The 25,293-nt window shown below is 33.3% G+C and overlaps 1 protein-coding gene across 1 annotated transcript in view; it reads right to left on the bottom strand.

Moving 5' to 3' along the window:
- Positions 1-10,829: 10,829 nt before the first annotated feature.
- LOC129233295 (CD109 antigen-like) overlaps positions 10,830-25,293 on the bottom strand; it is a gene marked incomplete at its 5' end in the record, with an annotated part of 56,238 nt that continues 41,774 nt past the window's right edge. Inside the window, 6 exon segments of the mRNA XM_054867347.1 lie at positions 10,830-11,856; positions 15,740-15,842; positions 17,773-17,932; positions 19,760-19,872; positions 21,092-21,154; positions 23,581-23,733. Coding sequence (XP_054723322.1) covers positions 11,666-11,856; positions 15,740-15,842; positions 17,773-17,932; positions 19,760-19,872; positions 21,092-21,154; positions 23,581-23,733 — 783 coding nt within the window.

Genomic DNA, 25,293 nt, shown 5'->3' with positions numbered 1-25,293 from the left:
TTCCTTGTCACCAAGAAAAAAAAAACTTTATTCAAGCTGTGAAAAAAAAAAAAAAAAAGCTTAATACAAAGTTTAAAAGCAACTTGATGTAACGTGATAAATAAAGGTTGATGTAACGTTTCAAAAGTCGTTGACGTAACGTTACTGAAACCGTTGGTATAACGTTACTAAAACCTTTGCATTTGCGTTTTGCAACGAGACATATTTTCGCTCTATCAACGTTACCAGTAACGTGATGTCAACGCTTCAGAGCAACGTGATGTAACGTGATTTATGTTCTCTTTTTTCTTCAACCTTTAACTTGATTCTCAATACTGTTATGAAAATTAAATTATTTAACAAATATAAAATTTTTCTTCACCCTATATTCTCTATTCTCTTTGCTGAATAAAATTTCATACGCCTTTTTATTCGTTTATTAGTTATTAAAATATTTACGGGAATATATACATGGCTAAAAAAATCAACCGAGAATCATTTAGTAGATGCATCATGCAATGCAGCGTTGCAAGTAACAAAGCCAACAAAATGCTTGGGTTTATCAATAGATCTATTTCCAACAAAAAATCTAAGAAGGTTCTTCTGTCTTTATAAAGGAGTTTAGTAAGACCTCATTTGGAGTATGCTGTTCAGTTTTGGTCGCCTTATCTGAAGAAAGATATTTCTGTTTTGGAAAGGGTTCAAAGAAGGGTAACTAGACTAGTAAGGGGACTTTCATATTTAGATTATGATACCAGACTTAATAGGCTTAATATGTATAGCCTGGCACAAAGGGGAGCCTGAGGGGACATGATTCTGTTGTTTAAATTTATCAACATGAAAGATATTATGGGTTAAATTTTTGCACAGAAAGCAGGACGAGGGGTCATTGTTTTAAGCTATTCAAATCTCAGGCTTACCTGGAAATTAGGAAAAACTACTACTTTAGTAGGGTTGTGGGCTCTTGGAACAACTTACCTTTTCTCCGCACACACCCCACCTCTTAGCCGTAGGCCTTAGGTTCTGGAACAACTTACCGGAAGAGGTGTGGTAATGAGCAAGGGGATGGATAGCTTTAAGAGGGCCATTGATCTTCACTGAGGATTAATAAATTGAAAAGGACCATCCTTGCTGGGCCCAGAGCCTGTTGCTGGTCGCAACATTTGTATTTGTATAAAATGGGAGTGACTATTCCTGATGGATGGGCAGAGCCTTTCAATTGTTGTCGGAAACTCCAAAATAATAATTAATTATATACGTTATTTTGAAAATTAATTTCAAAGCTGAACATGGGCGAAGGCAGGATTCCTGCTAGGGAGGGGCAAGTAAGATGCAAGTTTTATCCCCCACCCCCACCCCCGCGTGCTAGATCTTGGTTTTCTTCCGAGGTGAAACAAAGACTTTAAAGTGTCGCATTCTTACATCTCCCTTCCAATTCTTGTGTAAAACTTGATTGATTTATTTTTTCGAAAGGGTGAACTTACAAAACTTTACACAAGTTCAGGGCTGGGAAATTCTTTATGTGCAATTTATTTGGTTTTAAGGGAAAAAGATACCAAAAATTGTCCCACGAACATCAGAGAGGAAGAGGAACATGAAGGGATGAAACCTTCCCCCGAAAATTTTCCAACTTCTTAAACGCACAGTTTCAGTCGAACTTTGATAGAGTTGATGGTCGGATAGAGGTTTCAGGACCCAGTTTGAAACAAATATTTAAAATTCCTGTCAAAATTCGCATTGTTTGGTAGTTACAGTATTAGTTTAAAAAAAAAAAAAAAAAAAAGAGGGTGTTGGGGCTCCCTTCCAGATATTTTATTTAAATTGAAGTCAATTTGGATTTCCTTAGGTAACATCAAATATATGCCGCTTCTCCCTGTAAATTTTCCAAAACTGAATTTTTAAAAATTCAATTTTAGGCTATCTTTGGTGATAGGTGAAGTTATGGGAGTGAGGAAGATTCAGAGGCTCTTGTGCTTTAGCTCTTCCTTTTCTTATACAGGGGTGCCCACCTAAAGGGGGGGGGAGGGGGTCGTGGCACAGACTTCGGCACTGAAATTTTTAGGAGGAGTTGTTTTGAGGGGTATTTTTCCCATGGGGGGGGGGGGGGGGCTCTTGCTCTTGGGAAGGGTTTTTGCGATATTTAAAGGGGATGCGCTCTTGTCCTTAGGAGGTGGGCACCTCTGTCTTATATTGAAGTTTGGAGACTCAACTTTAAGCTATATATTGAAATGTTTCTAAGGGGGGGGGAGTCCCCCTAGGAAATTGTAAGCCTCAAAATACCTCTGTTTGGTGACATTAGAAAAGAGAGAAAGCTCAAAGGGCTCTTCCAGTGTCAAAAGTGAGGTCGTAAAACCGCAATTTCATGCTATCTTTGGTGATGCTAGGGGCTAGGGGAAAAGGTAAGAGATTTGGATTAAAGTTAAACTATTATTTTGAAGTAATCTTTGGTGACGCTTAACAAAGAAAGCGTTGGAAGTGTTTCAATTCCAGAAATCGTAAGCAAAAGAAACACCATTTATGGTTATTTTTGCTCAAGTACAAGGAAAATGCAGTTAAAGGGCTCTGCAAACAATTTTCGAAATTGAAGCCTTAAAGACACGGTTTAAAATTATCCTTGGTACTTTGGTGACACTAGAACATGGACGGAGTGAGGGAACAGAGGTTCTTCTTTAGGAAGGGGTGGGCTCTAGGGAGGGACAGCTGCCTCCGTGTGGATTTCGGGCTTTTGAAACTTTTCAAATAATACAGGTTTTGCAGGCTTTTCTTGATTTAAGTCATCAGTTAAGAAGCATTTTCAAAATTTTCTCTTTTTTTTTGAGTAATTACAAATTGCTAATGAAGCTCATTTTACCAAAGTTGATGTTCTTTTGATTTTTCTGATTGCCATGAGGACGAGAACAAGTCTAGCTCGTTGTTTTTGATATTTATTTGGAAAGACTTGATTTTCGTCCTCATGGTTAAAAATCGCCTGCAGTTACATTTTTTTTTTTTTTTTTTGCAAATATAAACTCACTTTTTTTCAAAAAAAAAACACCATATAGATGAAGTTAGACAGCAAAACTTCATCCAAATACAAATTTTCCAGATTACTAAACTAATTCCTATCCAACTCGGCTATTCACTGATCCAGACTGATAAATTCTAGTAAGAATGAAACTGCAATCTCTGAATGTGATAACCAGGTTGTCTAGTGTATATTGCATGTAGTTCTGCCTTAGCCCTGGCTGAGTAACTTTCAGCAAAATACCCAAGCTTTGCCTTCAATTCACGAGTCGAATTGCACCATGCTGCAGATTTGCTGGTAAGATAAACAGGCTCGGATCTGCATACCCGCAGACCCCACAACGCTGGTGGACCCAATGACCCAAGAAATCGAAAAAAAAAAAAAAAAAACAGCACTAAGACTTACCATTAACGTTGCAAATATACACTGCTAAACTAGTCTCTAGATATGATAGCCAAGCTGTCTAGTCGTTTGCATGTAGTTCTGCTTTAGCCCTGGTTTAGAGGCAATAATCAGGCCTTGATCTGCATATATACCCGCAGACCCTGCAGTGCAAGAGAGGAGGGGGGACACATTCTTAAGGGGCCCAACGACCCAAGAAAAAGAAAAAAATTGAAGAGAATAAACTAGCATTGAGACTTATTAACGTTACAAAAAGGGATGCACCGGTTAATTGGCAGTACCAATTAATCAGCCACTTCGCCGATTATTTATAATCTGCCAAATTTTGTCGATTAATCGGAGGGAGGAAATTTTTTTTCCAAAATAAATTTTCTAAAGCATACCTTCAATAAGAAACTACGATGAATTTATTTATGAACAATAAATAAACATATTTTGCTGCAAACATTATTTTAGAGCTGCGATATGAAAGTGTACAGAGTAAAAAGAAATAGTTTAGTAAGTGCATAAGAATAATTCTCACAGCTAAAATTCACATGACACTAGGAATAATAATTAAAATACGGGACTTATAAATTAGAATGCAAAAATTATTTATCCCCCCCCCTACACTTTTCATATTACCTACCTTTCAGCTACTTTTTATTTTAATGTTATTAATGTTGTTTCTATTTATCTTTTGAAGAACAGAAATGTAACTGAAATAAATAAAATGATCTCACTGGAACCTCCTCTTAAATCTCCCCTCACCCCTTACTCTTTTGTTTAATTTCTTAAATAAAATCAGGATCATTTCCTAAACTTTACGATTATACCCTGACCCCAACCTTTGGTGACATGACTTTATTATTTTTTTAGTTATTTCGTTCCTAGTAACTATACATATGATTACATCATGCAGCTTACTATTTAAATGATTAATTTTTCATTCAACAGAAAAAAAATATATATATATATAGTTTTTACTTCCTTTTACAAAAAAGGAAGTATTGTATTCGCGAAAAAATTTTCACTCAAAAATCGCCCTTAATTTCCATTTTGCTCACCCCCAAATGAATGTTGAGTTTTTTTTTCGATTCGACCACATGCGGAAAAGTGCCTAAGAATGTATAGACACGCGAAATATCCATTTTGACCATCACCGAGGTAATTACAACGACTTTTCTCGTGACGTCTGTATGTATGTGCGTATGTGTGTATGTGCGTATGTATCTCGCATAACTCAAAAATGGTATGTCCTAGAAAGTTGAAATTTGGTACATAGACTCGTAGTGGGGTCTAGTTGTGCACCTCCCCTTTTGGTTGCTTTCGGATGTTCCTAAGGGGGTCTTTTGCACCTTTTTGGGGGGAAATCATTGTTAATTTCGATGTAAACTCAAGTGGCGTTATAATTTGTCGGACACTTGGCATATCGCCAGTCTTTTGGTCGCCAAGTTTTGTCGCCAACTTGGCGACAAATTTGGCGGAGTTTTTTTTTTTTTTTTGGTTTCAATTTGGCCATTGTTGGTGATATTTAGAGAATAAATATTGAATCACATTAAAATGGCGAATAATGGGGAAATGACATTAAATTGGAGTAAAAGGAAGTCATGTGATGCACACATCAGCTCGTTTAAATATTACTAGAGGACCCGACAGACGTTGTTTTGTTGAAACTTTAAATTGAAAAGTTAAACCGTGTTGTGATTTATTTGGATGAAAATAAAATTTTTTTCGTCTTTAAATTCCATCATCTTTTCCTTTAATAATGTACTGATTAGTTAGATAATACTTAAAGTCTTCTTGACATTGGTGCAAAAACTCAGATGGATTTGAGCCGAGAAACAAATGTTGCTAAGTGCGGTACTTCCTGATCATTTGATTAGGCAAGCACCGATCCGATCACATGGTTCAACTATGATGACAGAACACACGTTTTGCGTGAACCTTCCAGTACTTTACTTTAAAATATATCACGGGTCCTAAAATTGTTGCTTTCAAGAGAGATGAAAGCTTCACTCTCTCTCTACGTTTTATCTATTCTCAATTGACACATCACAGTAGGAAATTTCATTACAAAAAAGTAGAGATGGCATTCTTATTGCCCTTTGGCAACGGGTTAAATATTTATTTCAATTCTCGCTCAACAATTGGTTAAAATATATATGATTAATTGGGGAGTTATAACCATCCAATGTTTAAATTTATTAACAAAAAGTTTCCGATTCGATCCATCGCGCTTCGAAACCATGCTTGCCGCAACTTAATTATACACAAAAAATTTGATCAAAATCGATCCAGTCGTTTAAAAACCTTATAGTGACAAACGTCCGCACAGAAGATTTTTATATATTAAGATTTGATGTAAAAATTTTCACACTTTACATTTTTTATTTTTTACAAACCGCAATGGTTAAAGATTATTATTTTTAAATTTATTATTTTTATTTTGAATAAACTTGCATATACAATGTTGCATCATGTTTCAAGAGTTAATACTTTTTCCCTTTCAAATAGTGCTTTTAGATAACCTTATATTTTTTATAAAGAATAAAAAGCTTGGATTAGATGGAAAGATAAGAAAAATAGTCTCTCAGAAATAAACTGTTAAATATTTCTGAAGTAAAAAAAAATGACTGAGGAATTGGTGGCATTAAAAGTAATTATGACCATTAATCTGCCAGAGCCGATTAATCAGCTGATTAATCGGTATTCGGCCAATTTACTTATCGGTGCATTCCTAGTTACAAATATGGGCCTTGCATAGGATGACACTCTCTTGGATTCTGGAGTTAAAAAATATAAATACTTCAATTCTAAAATCTGTACCACAGAGCCAGACTAATGCAAGTCCAAAGATGGCAATTTTCAGGTCATAAATGTTTTATATATAGAATCTTTTGCTGCATCATAACGTAATTTTATGAAAATAATTTCTTTATAGTTATTTACCAGCAGGGTCATTCCATTTTAAATCAAAAAATGGGGTGCGCATCACCATTTTTGATTTTGATGAAAATTTGCATGTGCATTCCTTTCATTCCCTAGACCCAAAAAAAAAAAACATATTTTTTATTTTTAAAAAATTTACCCTTTGATATATAGGCCATTTTTGTTGTTGGCAACAGCAAAAATAGGGCATTTTGATGCTTTGTCTTATAGACAATAACTTCTTTTCTATCAAAGTTTTTGAGCTCAAACATAGCTCATTGGAAAGCTAAGAAAAAGATCTTTACATATATGGTATCAATAAGTTTCAGATTAAAAAAAAATACCAATTTTTTCAAGATCAAACTTTGCGATGAAAAAATTTTTTTTATCACCTTTTGAAAATTAAAAAACCCATGAAGGGTCTAGAATAACCAGCCCTATTTTTCATCATATATTTATATGCATGGCTACTTATTGTATAAAAAAATTGGCTTGTTACTCCGCCCCCTTTATGAAATATGCTCCCTGGAAGTTGCAAATTTTCAAAAAAATCTAATTTTCAACGCTAAAAAAATGCATGTGGAGAGCCAGATAAAAAATTTTTTATTTGTGGTGTTTCAAGTACTTTTTACCAGCTTTCTAACAAAATAAAAGTTGCTTTGTTATTCAAAGGTGTTTGGCAAATATAAGGGTCTGAATTTTCAAATATTTGCACTGAAGCAACGCAATTATTGTTCACTTTTTAATCTTAGTTTTTTTATTGAAATGAGCGCTTCCCTTGCAAGAATTTTGGTTAATTGTTATGTAAAATTTGGAACACCTGAAGAGCCACCATTTCATTGACAGTAAGCAAGCAGAGTTTTTTAAATTAAAAAAAGACGCTCTGGATAAGGGCATGGGCGCCCATATTCAAAATTTTAAGGAGTGAGGGAGGCTTATATGTTTTCCTCATGGTTTAGTAGGATATTTTCCCTGTAGAAACCGATTTCAGTACCAATTAGATTTAGTGAAATTTAACTTTTTTAAAAATAACTTATTTGTTAATGGAAAAAGAAGAAATGCTCTAAAGTACTAAAAGCAAGGAAGTTCTAATTTCTAGGGGGGGGGGCGGTTGAGCCCTTGCTTGCCCCTACCCCACCTACCATATGGGCACCCTTGGATAAGGTAGAAATTTTGGTGCTTGGAGACTTCTCAGAAATTTTTTCTTGTGTTGTCCAAGACGACGTTCAGACCTATCACTGGCCAGGTGTTCAATGCACACTTCATCCTTTTGTTGTATACTGGCAAAAAAATGGAAATGTTCAAGCTGAAAGTTTTTGCTTTGTAAGTGATTACCTGGATCACAGCACTACCGCAAAGATCCTTGTTGAAAAAATCAAGGCAAACCACCCTTCAGATTCAAAATTAACCTACTTTTCAGATGGGTCTGCTGTTCAATATAAAAACAGAAAGAACTTCACTAACCTCAACCACCATGAAGAGGATTTTGGTATAAAAGCAGAGTGGCATATTTTTGCTAAGTCCCATGGGAAAGGCCCATGCAATGGGATTGGTGGAAAAAGAGGCCAGTTCGAAAGGGTTGTTTACAGCGCCCAATTAATAATCAAATCTTAAATCCATTAGATGTACATGATTATTGAACCAAACATATTAATGGTTTAACAATTTTCTATGTTTCCGGTAATGATGTTGACATAGTAGCAAAGGAAGGTTCTTGAAAAAAGATATAAAGCAACACTACCATTACCCATAACTGTCTTTTCACTGCTACATCCCTATCAACAGACATATCATTCATGTCAGACGCGCGTCTGTTCCTTCAGATTTAAAAAATTTTCAGGTCATGAAAGACGAACCTGCTGAACAAAAAGCAAGAATACGATCGAAATTATCAGATTATGTTTGCTGTATGTATGATAGTGACTGGTGGCTAGGAGAAGTGTTGGAAGTAAAAATATTCAATGTAGAAGAAGAATACAGGATCCACTTTTTCATCGTAAAAGGACCTGGAACATCATTTAAAAAATCAAGGGATAATGACCAAACTTGGGTTCAGTTGAAAGGCATATTAAAAATCGCGATTGCATCCGAACTATGGTCTGCACAAGGAAGAGGTCACAATATCACCACCTGTGATGAGTGAACATTTATCAACTCTTCTCCGTGAGACAAAATACTGAAGAAAATAGCATTGAAAGATTTATGTCCCTAACTGTTAAAAATGTTAAATTGTCTTTTTAAAGTTCAAATACAATACGTCAACTCTTCAAGTCTTTTTTTTAACCATTTAAAGCAAAGAATAAGGTATATAATTACATTTCAATAAAAAACTAAGATTAAAAAGTGAACAATTATTGCGTTATTTCAGTGCAATTATTTGAAAATTCAGACCCTTATATTTGCCAAACACCTTTGAATAACAAAGTAACTTTTATTTTGTTAGAAAGCTGGTAAAAAGTACTTGAAATACCACAAATAAAATTTTTTTTATCTGGCCCCCTCATGCATTTTTTTAGCATTGAAAATTGGATTTTTTTGAAAATTTGCAACTTTCGGGGAGCATATCTCATAAAGGGGGCGCAGTAACCAGCCAATTTTTTTTATACAATAAGTAGCCATGCATACAAATATATGATGAAAAATAGGGCTGGTTATTCTAAACGCTTCATGGGTTTTTTAATTTTCAAAAGTGATAAAAAAAATTTTCATCGCAAAGTTTGACCTTGAAAAAATTGTTTTTTTTTTTAAATCTGAAATTTATTGATACCATATATGTAAAGATCTTTTTTTTTAGCTTTCCAATGAGCTATGTTTGAGCTCAAAAGTTTTGATAGAAAAAAAGTTATTGTCCATAAGACAAAGCATCAAAATGCCCTATTTTTGCTGTTGCCAACAAAAATGGCCTATATATCAAAGGGTAAATTTTTTAAAAATGTGACACAAATATATTTTTTTGAGGTCTAGGAAATGAAAGGAGTGCATGTGCAAATTTTCATCAAAATCAAAAATGGTGATGCAGAAACTTTTTTGAAAATTTGTTGATTTAAAATGGAATGACCCAGCATAAATGTGTGCAACCCCCATCGTTTGTATGCACCAGAGAAAAGTTTTTTCGCTCTCCTGGCAAGTTGCAAAAATGTGACTTACGTCAGTTTGGCTCTGAGGTACAGAAATGTGACCTCAATATTTTTATCATAATTAACCTATCAAGTGCAGTAGCGTAACTGCAGGTAGCTTTTGCGCCTAGTGACACAATTCCGAGAGGTTTCACAAAAATCGGTTTAAGAGCTTATGAAAAATATAAGTGCTCCAATTCTGAAATGTTTTCCCCAATTTTTTCGATCAAATGTTATTTTATTTTTTATAGTAAGTTTGTCACACATTTGCTTTGAAATTCACTTTTTTTAATATCCTTAAGTTGAATTTATAATCCAGTCACACACACACAAAAAAAAAAAAAAACGTTCCTTTCAAATGGAATGAAAAAAATAAGCTGAAGCCAAAATACGTACATAACTTGATTTTTATTAAATTTTAAAGTGTTTTAGAACATTTAGAATTGTGAAATTTGTTTGCATGTGTAGACCCCCCCCCCCCCTTAGGCGGAATAAGGGATACAAAATATGCAGTGCCAGTGCAATGAATTTTAATTTATAGTAAAGGCATAATTTATAACTCAATTTGAGCCTCCAGCCTATTTTGTAAAATACTATAACCCACTCTAATATTTGCATGTGTGTTGGTGGTAAAAAATAGTAGGCATCTCTTTTTAAATTTGTTTTTTGAAGTTTCCCTTTATCTGTTATTGTGAGGCAGCTTTATGATTTTTTTTTCATTAATTTACAAAATACTAGTAAGTAGTATTTTCGTGATTCTATATCATCCAATAGTTTAATCATTTTTTAATCATGTTTGCGGTCAAATGTTCTTTGACTGAAATTGTTATTTATGTTATATTTTTAGTATTACACAGGAAAAAACTTGATGCTTCTATTACGTCAACTACATTTATGAGCTTTAGGATACTACAAACTGTTGCACAATTTCACGATTCCCCCTCCCTCTCAAAGTGTGACATTATTTGTGGTCAACCCCTAATGAATATTTCTGGCTGCTTTTTCTTCTTTTCTTTGCTTATAGAAATAAGTTTATTTTTAGGTTAAGAGCAATCTATTTTTTGTACTTATTCTATACATCTTTCTAACATTATTCAACTCTAAATGCCCAGATACAGTAATTATGAATTTTTATTCTTTGAAGTCTCACCTAAGCAAACTTTCTTTCCCAAAAATATTTCAATGAGTTCGCCAAGAATGTTTTTTTAATTTTATTTTGACTGCATTAAAATAAATGTTTTTGTTTTTCTCTTCTTTTTTTAATGTAACAATTTTTCCTTGCATTTAGTTTGAGGAGGCTTGTTGGCGTGCTTCAATGGAAAGTATAAGATGTTTTAAACTTTAAAATCATATTCAAATTTTCAGCCTTTCAATGCAAAAAGATAGAGTAAAATCAGCTCACAAATAAATAATCTTCATCAAATTAAATATTCTTTTTATTTACAAATCTTGGAGCATTTCAGACAATTTAAAAATAGAAAATGATTTGTTAATTTCTAGCATGAAGAAACTTTTTGATGAAATATTTTTTAAATAAATACATTCCAGAATTTTAAAACACTTTATACAAAGAAAGTGGATTAAAACATTTTTTTAACTGAGAAATTTACTATACTTATGACTGAAAAAAAATATATGAAAGTATAATATGGACATCTTGAAAATAGACCAACCAATGAAATTATCCGAACCCAGAAATGACTAGAGATGCAAAAACCCACATTTCTCCTAAAATTTTAACCTTCAATCTACGAGTTAGGAATCAACCTTTGAAAAACATTGAGAATTATTTAATTTTTTTCATTGTACTTTCCGTTCCAAATCAAAATGTCCACATAAGTCATATCTATAAAACACCAACAAGAACTTATAAAACCGATGTAAGAACCAAAAACTGAATCTTAACACAAGAATAAGCAAAAAAATATTTGAAATAAAATCATGGAATGTTAGTACATTAAATGGATGCAGACTTCTGCAACATCTTTGCATGAAACATTATGATCATGATAAAATACATAAGTTAGTGACATTTCACTACAAGTCTCATCTGTATCCATACAGTTTGAAGGTTTAAAAAAATCTTGAGCCACTGCACATTTGTGCTGCTGTGGCATATTTCACAGGCACTGTCATTTCGCAACTGTATAGAAAAAGGCTTCTCACTTCAGATCACTATTTGATATAATGCGACTCGCATATGAATGTCAGTAATTCGCAACAACTGAATGGCATTCTTCTGAACTCTGCTTCTTCAGCGAACTCTTCTGTAAAAACCCATAACAAGGAACAAAGCCGTTGCTAACGAAAAGGCACTGCACAGCACACTGTTTCCAGAACTGATACCACCCGATAACTCATTGCACGCATTTCCGCAATCCTGTCCTTCGCACAGTTTGCAGAGGGTGATGGCTTTTGGCTCGTAGAACATCCTTGCACTTTTAGCTGTCAAAAAGCAAAAATTCAGAATTTAATTTCAAGTCTATTATCTATTCTGAATGTGAATTCAGCAAGAATTGATAGTGGAAGTAAACAAAGCAACGTGACACTTGGCGATACAACTGTCTGATTTGGCAAAGGGTTGGCAAAAACAGTGCCAATAAGATAAGCGAAATGCTCTTGGGAAGAATTACCAATCCAATGAGTAATTCAAGCAGGGCCGGATTTGGAAGTGTGGAGGCCCCGGGGCACTGAAGGAGTGGAGGCCCCTAATCAGGGTTTGAAAAGATCATATTTTCGAAAATATCCGAATATTTTGATACATATGTATATATCCGATATTTTCGACCCGTGAAAGTTAATATATTTTGTAAAAATTTTATTGTGGAGGCCCCTTTGTTGTGGAGGCCCCGGGGCAGTAGCCCCTGAATTCAAGACAGTGGCAAATGGTTGGCGCAAACAGCAACAATCTTTGTTTACTTCCTCTATTCAATTCTTCCTGAATGCACTACAGTCTATTAGTTTCTAATCTATTATCTAGTTTCTAGAACAAAACAAAGCCCAAAGGGAAAGTTCTATTGGCTAATAAATCCCTCCCTTTGATAAAATACAACCATTTGGCGACAGAATAAAGATCAATTCCCATAAATAAAAAAATTGAAGTCTAATGAATTTTTTCTGCATATTTTAGCAGATTGTATTATTTCTAATGTTTCTGTCCCATTTTATCCGTTAGTATTTTCAGCATAATATAATGGTTCTGGGAAAACAAAATTATCATAGCACATAAATCCAAATTTTTAAGTTGAATAACTTCGGTTGCAGAAGTGCAGCATATATTTTTAAAAAATAAACAAATTAATATAATTACCTTAAGAGTTGTGTATATTAAGTATTTTCTCTTTTTGATATTGTTTACTACCTTAACTACTTTGATCGTTAAATGAAATTAAATTTGTAAAATTCAATAATGGAAGAATGGCTGAGCATTCAAGCAATGTTGGCTTTCACAGCAGAAATTTTAACTCTTTCAATACCAGGAAAACACCTGCGGTACCTTGATCCAAGGGATTATCAAGATACTACAGATTTTTTACCCAGCATACTTTTGATTTAAAAAAATAAATAGTTCAGATATTTTTATTCTAAAAATTCATTTGATTAACATTAAAAACATTAAAACACAAAATAATTCAAATATGTACTCATTCTCAAAAACAAAAGATTAATGTAAAACAAGGAACTTCAAAAGAGAAAATTTAAAAACATACTGTGTGATTTGACAATATCAACAAAAAATGTCACTGTAATGAGGATTTTATGCTCATAATGAACAATCATATTATTTTAAGAGAGATATCCTCAAGACCATCAATTAAGCTCTGATAATCTACTTCAAAATTTCACTCGTCTATATGAAACTTATACCGCTTTTTAATAATCATTAATTATAAACCTGTCATCTGTTCAAGTTTTCATGTCTCAAAAATTACAATAATTCATGAAAAAATACTCCTTGATATGCATAGCAAATGCTTTCATCAGCAGTATTAATTCATTTTTCCAGTGGGATTGTTTCCAAAACTTGGAAAGTATTTTTTTTTAATGAAAGAGCATTCTTAAAAACATAGGATTTGACCATTTTTTGAATAATTTGACAAAGTTTAATACTTTTTAAAAATTATTTTAATCAGTGTGCATATTCAATTCCATTTTTTATGCTTCTGCACATGACATCACGAGCTATGAAATGCCATTCACTGATGCCATTAGTGCAGAGCACAATATTTAATTTGCATCTTTACTCACATGTACTGACAAAGATATATTTGATAGCAAGCCTAGAGCGCAATTCCCTTCTGAATTATCATAAGCTGGAAACACGGTAGGCAGCCAGCGTAAGCATTCAATGCGCTAGTGAAGTACGTGCCGAAGTTCATCACTTGCGATGTCATAAGGACCATGCCTTGTTTGAAAAATCTGACATATTAAAAAAAAAATAATTAAAAACTGACAATTTTGAAAATAAAAGATTTTTTTTCGATCCATGTTATTTTCTTTTTTTTGCTCATTCTATCAACTTCAGTCACTAAAAGTAGTACTTTTTACTGAAGGAAACATCCACATTGAGTTTTTTGATCAATCAAAACATAGTATCTCTATATATGTAATCTTTTTGTTTAGTTTACTTTATACAGAAAAGCAAACCATCAGCAATACAGTTAATGAGAAAAATTTCAAATAGAAACTATTGCCAATGTACAACAGAATCTATTATATTGCATATACCATCACATTCCTTAATATCTTAAGATATTTCAGTCCATTCATAAAGTCTAGTTTAACTCATTTGTTTGCGGAATGCATTCCTAGCTCATTAAGTTCAAAGAAAATAAACAGTTGCTTTTCACCCTGCTGTCTGCATTTCTGTTGCGATTATTCCTCAGTCATGTGTGGTCCGCATAAGCAAATCAAGCAGTGCTTGGACACTATTCTTATGCTTATTAAGGACACGAAATATGAATATGGTATATATTTTCTGTTCGTCAAAATGAGTAAAAATCTGCGAGTAGCTTGACTGACTGAGATCCCCTGTGCACAGTTCTCCTATCTGGCAAACAGCAAACCACGAGAATTCAACAAGCCTAATCCAAGCAGAAATGGAATTGAAGGGTTGTTGCCATGACAACCCCCGTTATCCTAGCTCCTATACAGTGAGAGAAGACAGGTGAAGAATTGCGTTTAACAGCGTCAATTCAAGCAAGTTTCGTTTGCTTGGGCAGACCGCACGTCACTGCTATTCCAAAACCATTATTACTTTATTTTCAGTAAGTTACCGCCCTAAAGCCAGAGCTAAGGCAGAAATACATGAAATACACCGCCAGCTCAGTCATTCCAGCCAAGGACTGCAGTTTCGTGCTTATTAGCACTCATCAGCCTGGCATAGGAAGCTGGAGGTGGAAAACATCATAAGGAAGCCAAGAGTGCCTAACAAACTGGTAGCTAATATAGAATTAGCAATGACCAGATGAGTGACCAAAGCAATGGTTCGGTTCAACTTGAAAATTGACGGCAAGGCATGGTATTTTTAGTAAGTTATCACCTCCAGCTCAGTCACTTCCTATGCCGGGCTGATGAGTGCTAATAAGCATGAAACTGCAGTGCTCGGCTGGAATGACTGAGCTGGTTGTGTATTTCATGCATTATTTCTTTACCTCTGAGCCAGACTAGGGTAAGTCACATTATTACTATCTTTCAGGAGAGTGAAAAAACTTTTGCCTTGTGAATACAAAGGATGGGGACACATGCTCCTTTATGCGGGAAAATACTTATGAAGGAATTTCTTTTATGTAATTATGCTGTGATGACTGAATGTGGAATAAGATTCTACACATAAAGGGATAATAACCTGAAAATTGCCATTTTTGGACTTACATTAGTCTTGCTCTGAGATACTAATTTGTCAATTTAATGTACTTCATCTCTTTTAAATTTTACCTTTTTTTTCTTTAAAATACCCATGCATTATTTCTCAAGTTTATGTTCGGTAAGAATAAATTTTAACCACAGTTAGAGATACAGCTGGCATTTTTTCAAAGCGTGAAAAAAACTACTTCACATTTTTTAGAAGAGTGAATTGCAGGAAAATGGTGAAGTCCATAATAATCATCAGGTTCAATTTTTTAAAAATGCGACTAACTTTCTAAGGATGAAATAAAAAGAAGCAGTAAAAGAAAAAATGTGAAGTTTTTTTTTATCTTTAACACTTGGTATGTTTTACATTTTGCATTAACAGTGCAAAAAACCCTCTAAAATATATAAACTGCACCCCTGATCTAATACAACTGATATCATTCAAAAAAGACATTGACTAAATTTGTTTACTTACATAGATCATAATAATCATACACTCGAATGGGAACAGGTTTCTGATTAGCCACTTTATGATTTCGAAATGCTGGAACATTGACACACATTTCGTCACCACCAATCTGAAAATGACAAAAGAAGTCTTAAGAAAGTATACTGACACCTTCCAATACAAAATGAAAGTTCTCAAAAAAAGTAATTTTTATTGGTTTATAAAATGACTTATGCTTAAAATGCCGATATGAAGGACCAACACCAGATTAAATTAGTTCGGAAAATCTTTTCAGAATTATCTTTCTCTTATAATATTAGTATATTTGTTGGTTGATGGAAACTCAAACTTTTTTTGGCCTTGAAAGTGAGGTTTTAATTACCAAGAAACACACATATGAAATATTCTTGCAATACAGTAGAACCTCTTGATAAGGGACACCGAGGGAACCGGAAATTTTGTCCCTTAAATAGAGGTGTCCCTTCTTCGGAGGTATTAGAGTTCATATATTCAATGTATTAAATCAGTATAGTTTCGTAATAAACATAAACCATTAAGATAAAAGGCTAAAAATCATTGATGTATACTGAAATGAAATTCAAAATTATTCAAATTTCAAAACTGTTTCTTTTAACAATTAAAACTTAATAAAAAATTTGGCAATGGTATAGTTTTGTAACTCACATTAATTATTTCGAAGTCATTCTTTGCATAAACTTGTTAGATTTCATATAATTTAAAATTCAATACAATAAAAATTTCAATCAATGTTTACCTTTCAAAATTTTCTACACAAAGTTATCCCTGCGCCCCGTCGACCATCCATTGGCCATCAGCCCACACAAATGGATTGAGGAGAGGGAAAAACATGCGTAAATTTCAGCAAGAATTTCATAATGCATCATGAAATTCTTGAAAAAATGCATCCTATCAGTACACATTCATGTCAAACTTTCACCAGTTGAATTTTAGATTCTTAAATTCCAGTGAATTCAATACTTAGTAGGCATTCACATTCATTTTTTGCTGTAACTGTTCCTTAAATACAGCGTCCCTTATTTAGAGGCAAATACATGCAGGTCTCCATTCAAAGGGACTGGGACCAGAAAAAATGTCCCTTAAATAGAGGTGTACCTTAAAGGAGGTTCTACTGTATTATGCTTTAATAATGTATACTTCGTTATTTATTTCTTCTATGTAAAGCTAACAATTTTTATTTTATAATGGGTTATTAGAAAATTTATTTGATGAACAGTAAAATAATAACATGTTTCAAAAAATTATCCTGCAACCAATATAGAGCAGTCTGAATGACCTTAAATTTCTACTACACCTCAGCCTACCTAATAAAAAGTAGCCCACGGGTCCATGCCAGCTAACTCAATTTGTGGCCTACAAAGACCTCGTAAATACCTACTGTCTTAGACCTCTAACTCAGTAAGATGGTCAAAATCTTAAACCATTGTTTGGGGGTAAACACCTCCTAACTTTCATTAGCAGTTGCAGATTGATTTGGGTCTCGAAAGGATCGTTTGTTAGATGAATTCAGCAACATTACCATGAACTAATTTTTTTCTTAATAACTGATTCTTTTTTAATGTTTCATGTCATTTGTACATAGCATAGGATGGAAAAGATTTGGGACAGCAAGACCAGGGCCATAAATTAATTTTGAGTGGGGTTGCTGATTTCCGAGAATATCAGGATTTTCATAATCATGACAGAACTGCTAGAAATTATCTATTTCAATATTAACGGAAGTAATGCAACTGTAATGCAGAAAAAAAAAGCAAAAAATATTTTTACTATAAAAGAAAATTTGTGCCAATTTGAGGGTTGTTTGAACCCTCCAAACCATCTTATGGGACCCCTTTGATCCAAAACATTTTTGATCTTGAGTTGAAAAATGTCAAGGAAGGAAAGAATTGGCCATGTATCTTCTTCTGCTTACCCCAAAATATTCAAATTGTACTTTGGGATATTTTCACATTTCGCTTTAGAATCATTTATTATGTTTTACCAAGATTTACCTTAGCAGCTGCAGTAACAAAAAAACTCACCCTGTCAAAATAGATGACAACATTCGTATCCCCATCTTGAGTTTCAATTCTTTTTACTTTATCCATTTTCATGGCCGGAAAGGTTTCAGAATCTGCTTGGAATCCTGAAGGCAACCCAACCTCCATGACAGCCATGTTGCTGAAACCTTTTTCAGTGTACCTAGAAGTGAAGTAAGGAAAGGTATCAGCATTATTAATCAACAACATGCACTACCATTTACAAGTCCAAAGGAGCAAAGCAAAGAGGTGGAGTGGCATAAGGGAATGCTTGCACTCATCAGCAGCAATTAATTACTTTTCTGCTGCTATATCTTGCATTTAACAAAAAAAAAAAAAAAAAACATTTGAGTTCTGACATCTTGAGTTTGTTTCTAGAAATTGACTGGAATGAAAATGGAGAAGAAATTCACAACCCTCACTGACAGAAATGAAGTTTTCAAAAATGAGTACATTCATGCTTTCACATTTTCTTGAAACCTTTTGTTTCAAATATGAGTACCCATGATTTCAAATAGTTTGCTGAAATATTTCAAACTTAAAAATGAGTACATAATACTCAGGTTTGAATTTATTACACATTCAAAAATGAGCATACATGTTGATTTGTCATGAGCATTTGAATGTTTCAAATTTTAATTACAACGTAGTCGGAGCCATTTTGATTCACGATATGCTCAAATTTAAGTACCTTTTTGTCAATTTTGAAATTGTTGTTTTTAGAGTGCTCATACTATGACTGCGTTCTCAAACCTCGACCGGTAGCTACCAGTCAGTTGATCACATGACAGCTAATGATGTCAGGGCATGCTAAAGCATTGGAGTATGTGAACGCAGTCCATGACTGGTGATTTTCTAGATTGGCTAACACAAAGATTATTTATTAAAAAAAGAAATGGTCATCAGGATGTATTAATAAAGATCTGGTTATTGTGGAAAATTTGCAACCATATACTCCTCACAAAGATTAAACATGCAGTCTATACCTTTACGGTATTTTTATTTCTTAACAATCTTAAATGATAGGGATTTGTAATCTGGAAATTTTGTATCAAGATGACGTTTTGTTTTTCAAGTTCATTTATGTTTCTCCTGTAAATTTTACCCCCTCCCTCCTTTTTAAAAGCAAAATCTGCTAAGTCTTAAACCAACGCAAGCAATTTGTAACCATGGCGACCAAAAGTTGTCCTCTTAACAAATATTAAAACAATGAGCTAAACTAATTCTCGCAGTCATGGTAATCTTAAAAATCAGAGCAACTTCAAACTCTGTCAAGCTTAAAAAGCAATTTGTGATTGCTCAAAAACTACATTCCTAAAAACATAACTACTTATCAAGGGGAGAAAATTTCAACATGTAGTCAATCACTGTTTAATGACAATGTGTTATTATCTAGGGTCGTGAAGGAGTCCTTCAAACAATGCTTATGAATCATCCATACATACCGTTTTCTCTCCCTTTATCTGTTATTTTTTTACAATAATGTTTCTTCTGTGTTCTCTTTTTACTGAAAATATTGCAGCTTTTATGAAATTTTTATCATGCTAGTGTAAATTTTGTAAAATAATGTTAGTTTACGTGATTTCTAGGTATTTTTTAAATGCTTAACACAAGTTTTTACTTAAATTTAACAGCAATGTCATGAGAAAAAATGTTTTAATAAGCAGCACTTTTTTTTTAAGCAGGATCAATTAATCATTTCTTGCAAAGTGATCATTTATGGTACCATCACACTCAAATAGTTTATCCATTATAAATAAGACATTTAAAATCTATAAAAAAAAATTAATGTTAATCTTATTGATATTTAAAAAATTATAATAAATAAGGATTACCAAAATTCCACAATCCAGTGGATTACCTACAATTCAGACCCGAAATGCAAGCATTTTAAATCCTACAATTTATGAATAAGCACAGAGCTCACAGAGTTCAAATTAGAGAAAAACAATTTAAATTCAAAAAAAAAAAAAAAAAAAATGAGAATTACCTTGTACAAATGTCTAACTCCATGAAGTCATCAGTTGAAGCTTTGCCCAATGCTTGTTTAATAGCGAAAGCAGGCTTTTTCTCAGTTGATTCTACATTATATGACCATGAAACCTAAAAATGCATCACAAAATTAAATCTTGAGATGGCTCAGTTAAAGATCACTAAAAATTTTTTTTGTAGTTTATTTTTCTAATTTCCAATTTTTAAAATCTGTTAAAACTTAATGTATAGATTTGATTAGGAACCTTAATAATTTAATGCACTAGCAGAGTCAACATTTGCTCCAAAGGGAGGGGTTCGTTATAAAAAGTCAGATTTTTTGAACTGGGGGAAAGCAAGAGATTATAGTTAGAGCCCAGTTTAAATTGTAAATGCAGAAGAGCATTGTTTTATCTCTTGTGCTTGAAATTAATGAACTTTTGTGTTGTGATTACTAAAAAGCTATTATTGCAGTGGCGTTTAAAAATCTTCTTGCAATATTTTTTTTTTTCAAGTGCAGTGCACTGAATGTACAATGCTGTGACCTGTAGCAACTAAAAATGTAGAACCTACCTCATAGTATCATTAATGATAAAATGTTGATTGTTCAAAAAATAATTATTATTTTATGTGTGAATGAGTGATAACCAAAAGAAGAAATCTCCCCATTGCTTGTTCTGTTTAATCGTACTCCTAACATCACCACTGATTGTCTAAAATTGCGTTTTCAGAACTACAATTTCGTGAAATTTTCGGGAGCCCAGAGAAAACCTGAGCACACCCCAATCAATATCAAAACATTTCCATAGAAGAGTCCTAAACCTTCTCTCAAAAATGCATTTTTACGATATCAATAACAAAAGAAAAATCATTTATGTTTCCTACATTTTTTCTTTGCTATAAGTAATCAAATTTACATCCGAAGATTATTCTCATTTTTGTTCCTTTATAAATTTTCCAAAATATTAATTTTCAATTTATATCAAAAAATTATTTTCATTGGTGATGTTTAATTATAAAGTTTTAAAGTAATATACCTACATAGGATTTATTTTAATTCTCTATAAATTTCTAATGTAACAAACTGCTCATTATTCACAATTACGATACTGCCAATAGTGTCTTTATTCGCACTAGCTCGTGTAAATTTCTGAAGTAACACAACTTGCAGAATGGATTTGGTTAATTAATTTTGCACACATATTAATTTTAGTTGAAAATGTTCGATAATAATGCTCAAAATATTTCTTGTAAACATTACTGTTCAATAATTCACAGATATAATTTCATATGCAAAAGAAGAAAGCATTCAATTCAAACATTATAAACAGTTGAATAATGCTGAACTTACTTGTATAATGCCAACACCAAAACCAACAGCTTGGATATTCACAGATTGCATATCGGAAGGAAGCTGCAAGATTGCAAATATGTAACCAAAGCAGTATAGGCAGGAAAGTTTTTAACATTCAAGTAAACATATTTACAACTTTCAGTAAAACTGCAATTGTGAGATACAGAATTTCAAGGAATCTGCTTACTGCTCAATAATAGATTTATTCAACAAAAACAGGAAAGCATTAAATGAGTGTGAGAATCAAAGATATCTTAATTTTTTAATCTTAATATTTTCCGTAAAAGGCTTCTTCCACATTTTTTCCCCCCTGAAGCAGCTCTTTGCAACTATGAAATTCACGTATACAATTTTCATTGGAAACTCTTTCCTTCAGTTAGACAGCATCATGCAAATCTGAATGCAATATATAAGTTTCATCAGCTTTGGCAACAAGATTTCATTAAAACAGTACAAAAACTAAAAATTCACCTGTGCAAACCAAAGGAGGGTGGGGGAGGGGGACTTCAGTTTTTAAAATTCCCATCACTTCAAAATGGGGACATGGTTTACTTAAGTTGACCTTTGGTAACCCCAAGGCATTTGGCATGATCAGAGGCGCCGACTTGCAAAAATTATTGAGGGGGCTAGACATCACCGGGGGTTTAGGTGGTTATGCAATCCCACGGAGGTTCCCCCCCCCCCAAATAAAGAGCAGATTTTTGTACCTTGAAAATGCCAATTTACATATTTTCTGGTGTTTAATTTAAACAAACAAATGTGAAATGGCGTTTTTACCGTAAAACAATCTAAAAAATGGTATACAAATTTTCTAATTCAACTAGATCATGTCACTTGTCTTAGAAAGAGACAGTTTTTTGTTCTTTTCTACGGGGAGCCCCGCAGTGGCGTAGAGAGGCATTGAAAAAGGTAGGGCACTTGACTTGCATGGAAGGGCACTCCTAGAGATGTCGACTTAAAAGAAAAAATATATTGTGAAGGGGGGGGAGGTCTTGCCACGGGAAATTTTCTAAATTTGAGATCAAAAATTGTGAGCTTCAAAGTTTTTTTTAAGCATTTTAAAGTCATTTAATCAACATTAGAACCCCGAAAACTCGACAAGCCTGACACATATTTTTTGGCTTTGAAAAAAGGAAATAATAAGTACAAACACGCACAGTATTTTTGTAAAAAGGTAATTTAATTAACGCATGTTTTTTAAGACCAGTTGTTTTTTCATAAGTGATATTGGCTGACATATTCAAGTCTAAATGCAGTTTCTCAATGTCTAGTTCATTTTTGAAAAACTCACTTGATTTTTCAAAATTTGTTTCACTTTTGTTTAATAAAAGCAAGCACTCTTGTTCAACTGCAATGACTTATGTGAGTCCAGTTGATGTAAACCGCCCAGTAATGCAAGATTGTACCATTTCACAAACCTCAATGTATTGCATTGTAGTACTTAGGGGATTTTGAAAGTGCTGGCTTTGTTGTTTTCATACTTCTTTGGTATACGTCGATTCCGAGGAAGCGAAAGGATCATCATTTTCTGAAGGTTTTCCTTTTAAACACAATTCCCAAAAGCATTCAAAACTATCACGACTCCCATTAAATATACAAATCAAACCCTCATATATTTTTTTCCAGATCAGCAACACTTAGAAGAGTACGCCGCAGCGCTGCCCACTAGCAACAGACTTGACCCGTAAGTTCACGCACTGGGACAAATTCTTAGTGTGCTTGCAGCACCGTAACACCATCATTATTCACACCACTCGTTTTCAGTTAACCTGCTTACTACCATAATAATTATTTGTTTTAACTCATTACTGAATGTATTTTACAAGGTAAATTATCTTCAAACAAGGAAAATAAAAGATAAATTTATGAGTTTAGAAAGCATAAAATGACTAATAATTTTCTTGATTTATTCAGGGGGGGGGCTCTGCCATCTCAAAAATATTTTTAAGGGGGCTTGGGCCCCCTCAGGTCCAATGGAGTCAGCGCCACTGGCATGATCAAACAATTATTTACAGTTGGAAGAAAATTGGTAAAAAATGCTGAAGAGTTGGACTTTTAACTGAATTTTAGGACAATGGTAAGAAAAGGAAACAAGCATTTAAAAAACTAGTTAAGAGATTTTTTAACTTAAATTTTAAAAAATGGGCTTTAATGAACACAGTATTTCTACATCCCTGACAAAAGTCTATAGTCAGATACTTAAATAACGGCGGAAGTCAACTCCAACTTCTCTGGGCAGGTAAACAGCATTATCCACAAATTTTTCGCTTTTTTTTCTTCCGCATTTTTGTCAACTATCCTATTTTAATTTTTTGTACAAACAGGCAGATTTGGTTTCCGCTTCAAATGAAGCATGAGAAGAACTTCAAGCTTCAATATTTTACCAATGTTTGTGAGAAATCAAAAACATGTTTCTTCACATATCTCACAACATATTTTCATAGTACAGATTAGTCCCAAAAGAGTAAATTTTTAAGGAAACTCACTATGACTTTTTGCAAGACCATGGCATTATCTGAACTAATATTCAAAGATTTCTTCATGTCATCCTTGGTGTTGTAAGTTACATTGATAGATATGGATGTAGATGCCAATCTGGTTGCTAATGAAGCCAAAGCTTGAATTCCAATCACAGTATCCTAAATTGAAAGGAAAATAAGAAAATTTATTTCAATAGAGCATTAGAATTAGATCTCATTCATAAACATTAGAATTAGATCAAGCTTGTCACAAGTCACAATACAGTAAACTTCCGAATATCCACAAGGGGCTTCTCCGCGGCCCCTCACACTTTCAAAATAATAATAAATAAAAAATTCTGTGATAATTTATTGAATGTAGATAAATGCATGCATTTTAAGCTAACAAGGCAACATTTATTTTTAGACATTCCTATTGCATTTTTCCCTATCCCTTCAAATAATGTTAAACCTTCAAAGGTCACCAAAACTCGACACAAGTTGAGACCCCATTTTTAAATTGACACTACTTACAACTTTACATCCTCACGAATTACTGATTTTTAGACCTACCCAACTAATTTTTAGATCTATACTACTTACATGCCGTAAACAAGTCTTGAAAAAAATCCTCTCCCCTCCACTTTGCGTATTTGGAGTGATCTAGTTTGATCTGCTGCAGTTAATCTGCTTGCACTATTTGCTCACGGATCTCTGAATTCATTTGTAATAATGAGCGTTTCTTTTCTAGTTTTACATACAATGTTATCTTTAAAACTATTGTTTAAATGTATGCAAGTGCCATTGATTTTTTTTAGCACTATGTGCAAACACTAGCATCGTTTTTACCTAATTTGCAGATCATCCGCGAATTTGCTTATCCACAGTTAATGTGCCACCCTATTCCGCGGATAATCAAGAATTTATTATAACACCATGCAATGTGTAGTTTTCATCTTTAACATCAAATGCATGTATAAGATAATGTATAAACTTATAAGTATCGCTGAGAAAAACATGTAATGTAAATGTCAAACGTTGAAACTAAAAATAGTAAATTTTACAGTTGAACATAAAGTAAAAGTATGTCAAAATATGAATGTTGAATGTCCTTGTTGAACTGCCGATGTACTTTGTTTGCCTTTCTTTCAATTTTGAAGCATCTTTTCCCTTTTTGAAGTTTTATATAGCCCAATTTGAACCAGTTAAAAGCATCTCTTCTGCTCGCCGATTCGCTGATAGAGGGCGCTAGTGTTGCTGGGGTGATATTTTGCTGCTCCTGAGATAAGTGATTTTTTACTGTAATTGTTTATTTTACTGCTTTAATTTCAGTAATTTTATTGTATTTTATCATATAATTAAGTATTTTTGTGCTTTTAAGTCTTATTTTTGATTTACTTGCTTTCTTAAAGTGTTTTTCTATTCTTTGTAGCTAAACCTAAAATGTGCTGATTTCTTGTTGTTAAGCATGAGTGCTCTGTTAAGTGTGTAACTTGTTTATTTTAATTTACTGCTTGTCTTAGGATTTTGTAATTTTTGTACCTTTTACTTCCAATGCTTTTTAATTCTAATAATTAGTTTTATTTCTTCAATTTTGCATTTTTTGTATTGACTTTTAAGTGTATCATTTTCAGCTAGAATGGGGGTTATATGCATAATGAAAGCATAGGCGGATTTACGGGGGTGCCAGGGGGTGCGCCGCACTCCCAAAATTTTTGATTGGGTTTTGAAAAAAATTAG

This window comes from Uloborus diversus, unplaced genomic scaffold (genome assembly GCF_026930045.1).
Source record: "Uloborus diversus isolate 005 unplaced genomic scaffold, Udiv.v.3.1 scaffold_315, whole genome shotgun sequence".
Taxonomy (NCBI): Eukaryota; Metazoa; Arthropoda; class Arachnida; order Araneae; family Uloboridae; genus Uloborus; species Uloborus diversus.
The sequence above is the reverse complement of the archived record's forward strand: the minus strand, read 5'-3'. Positions and strand labels throughout refer to the sequence as shown.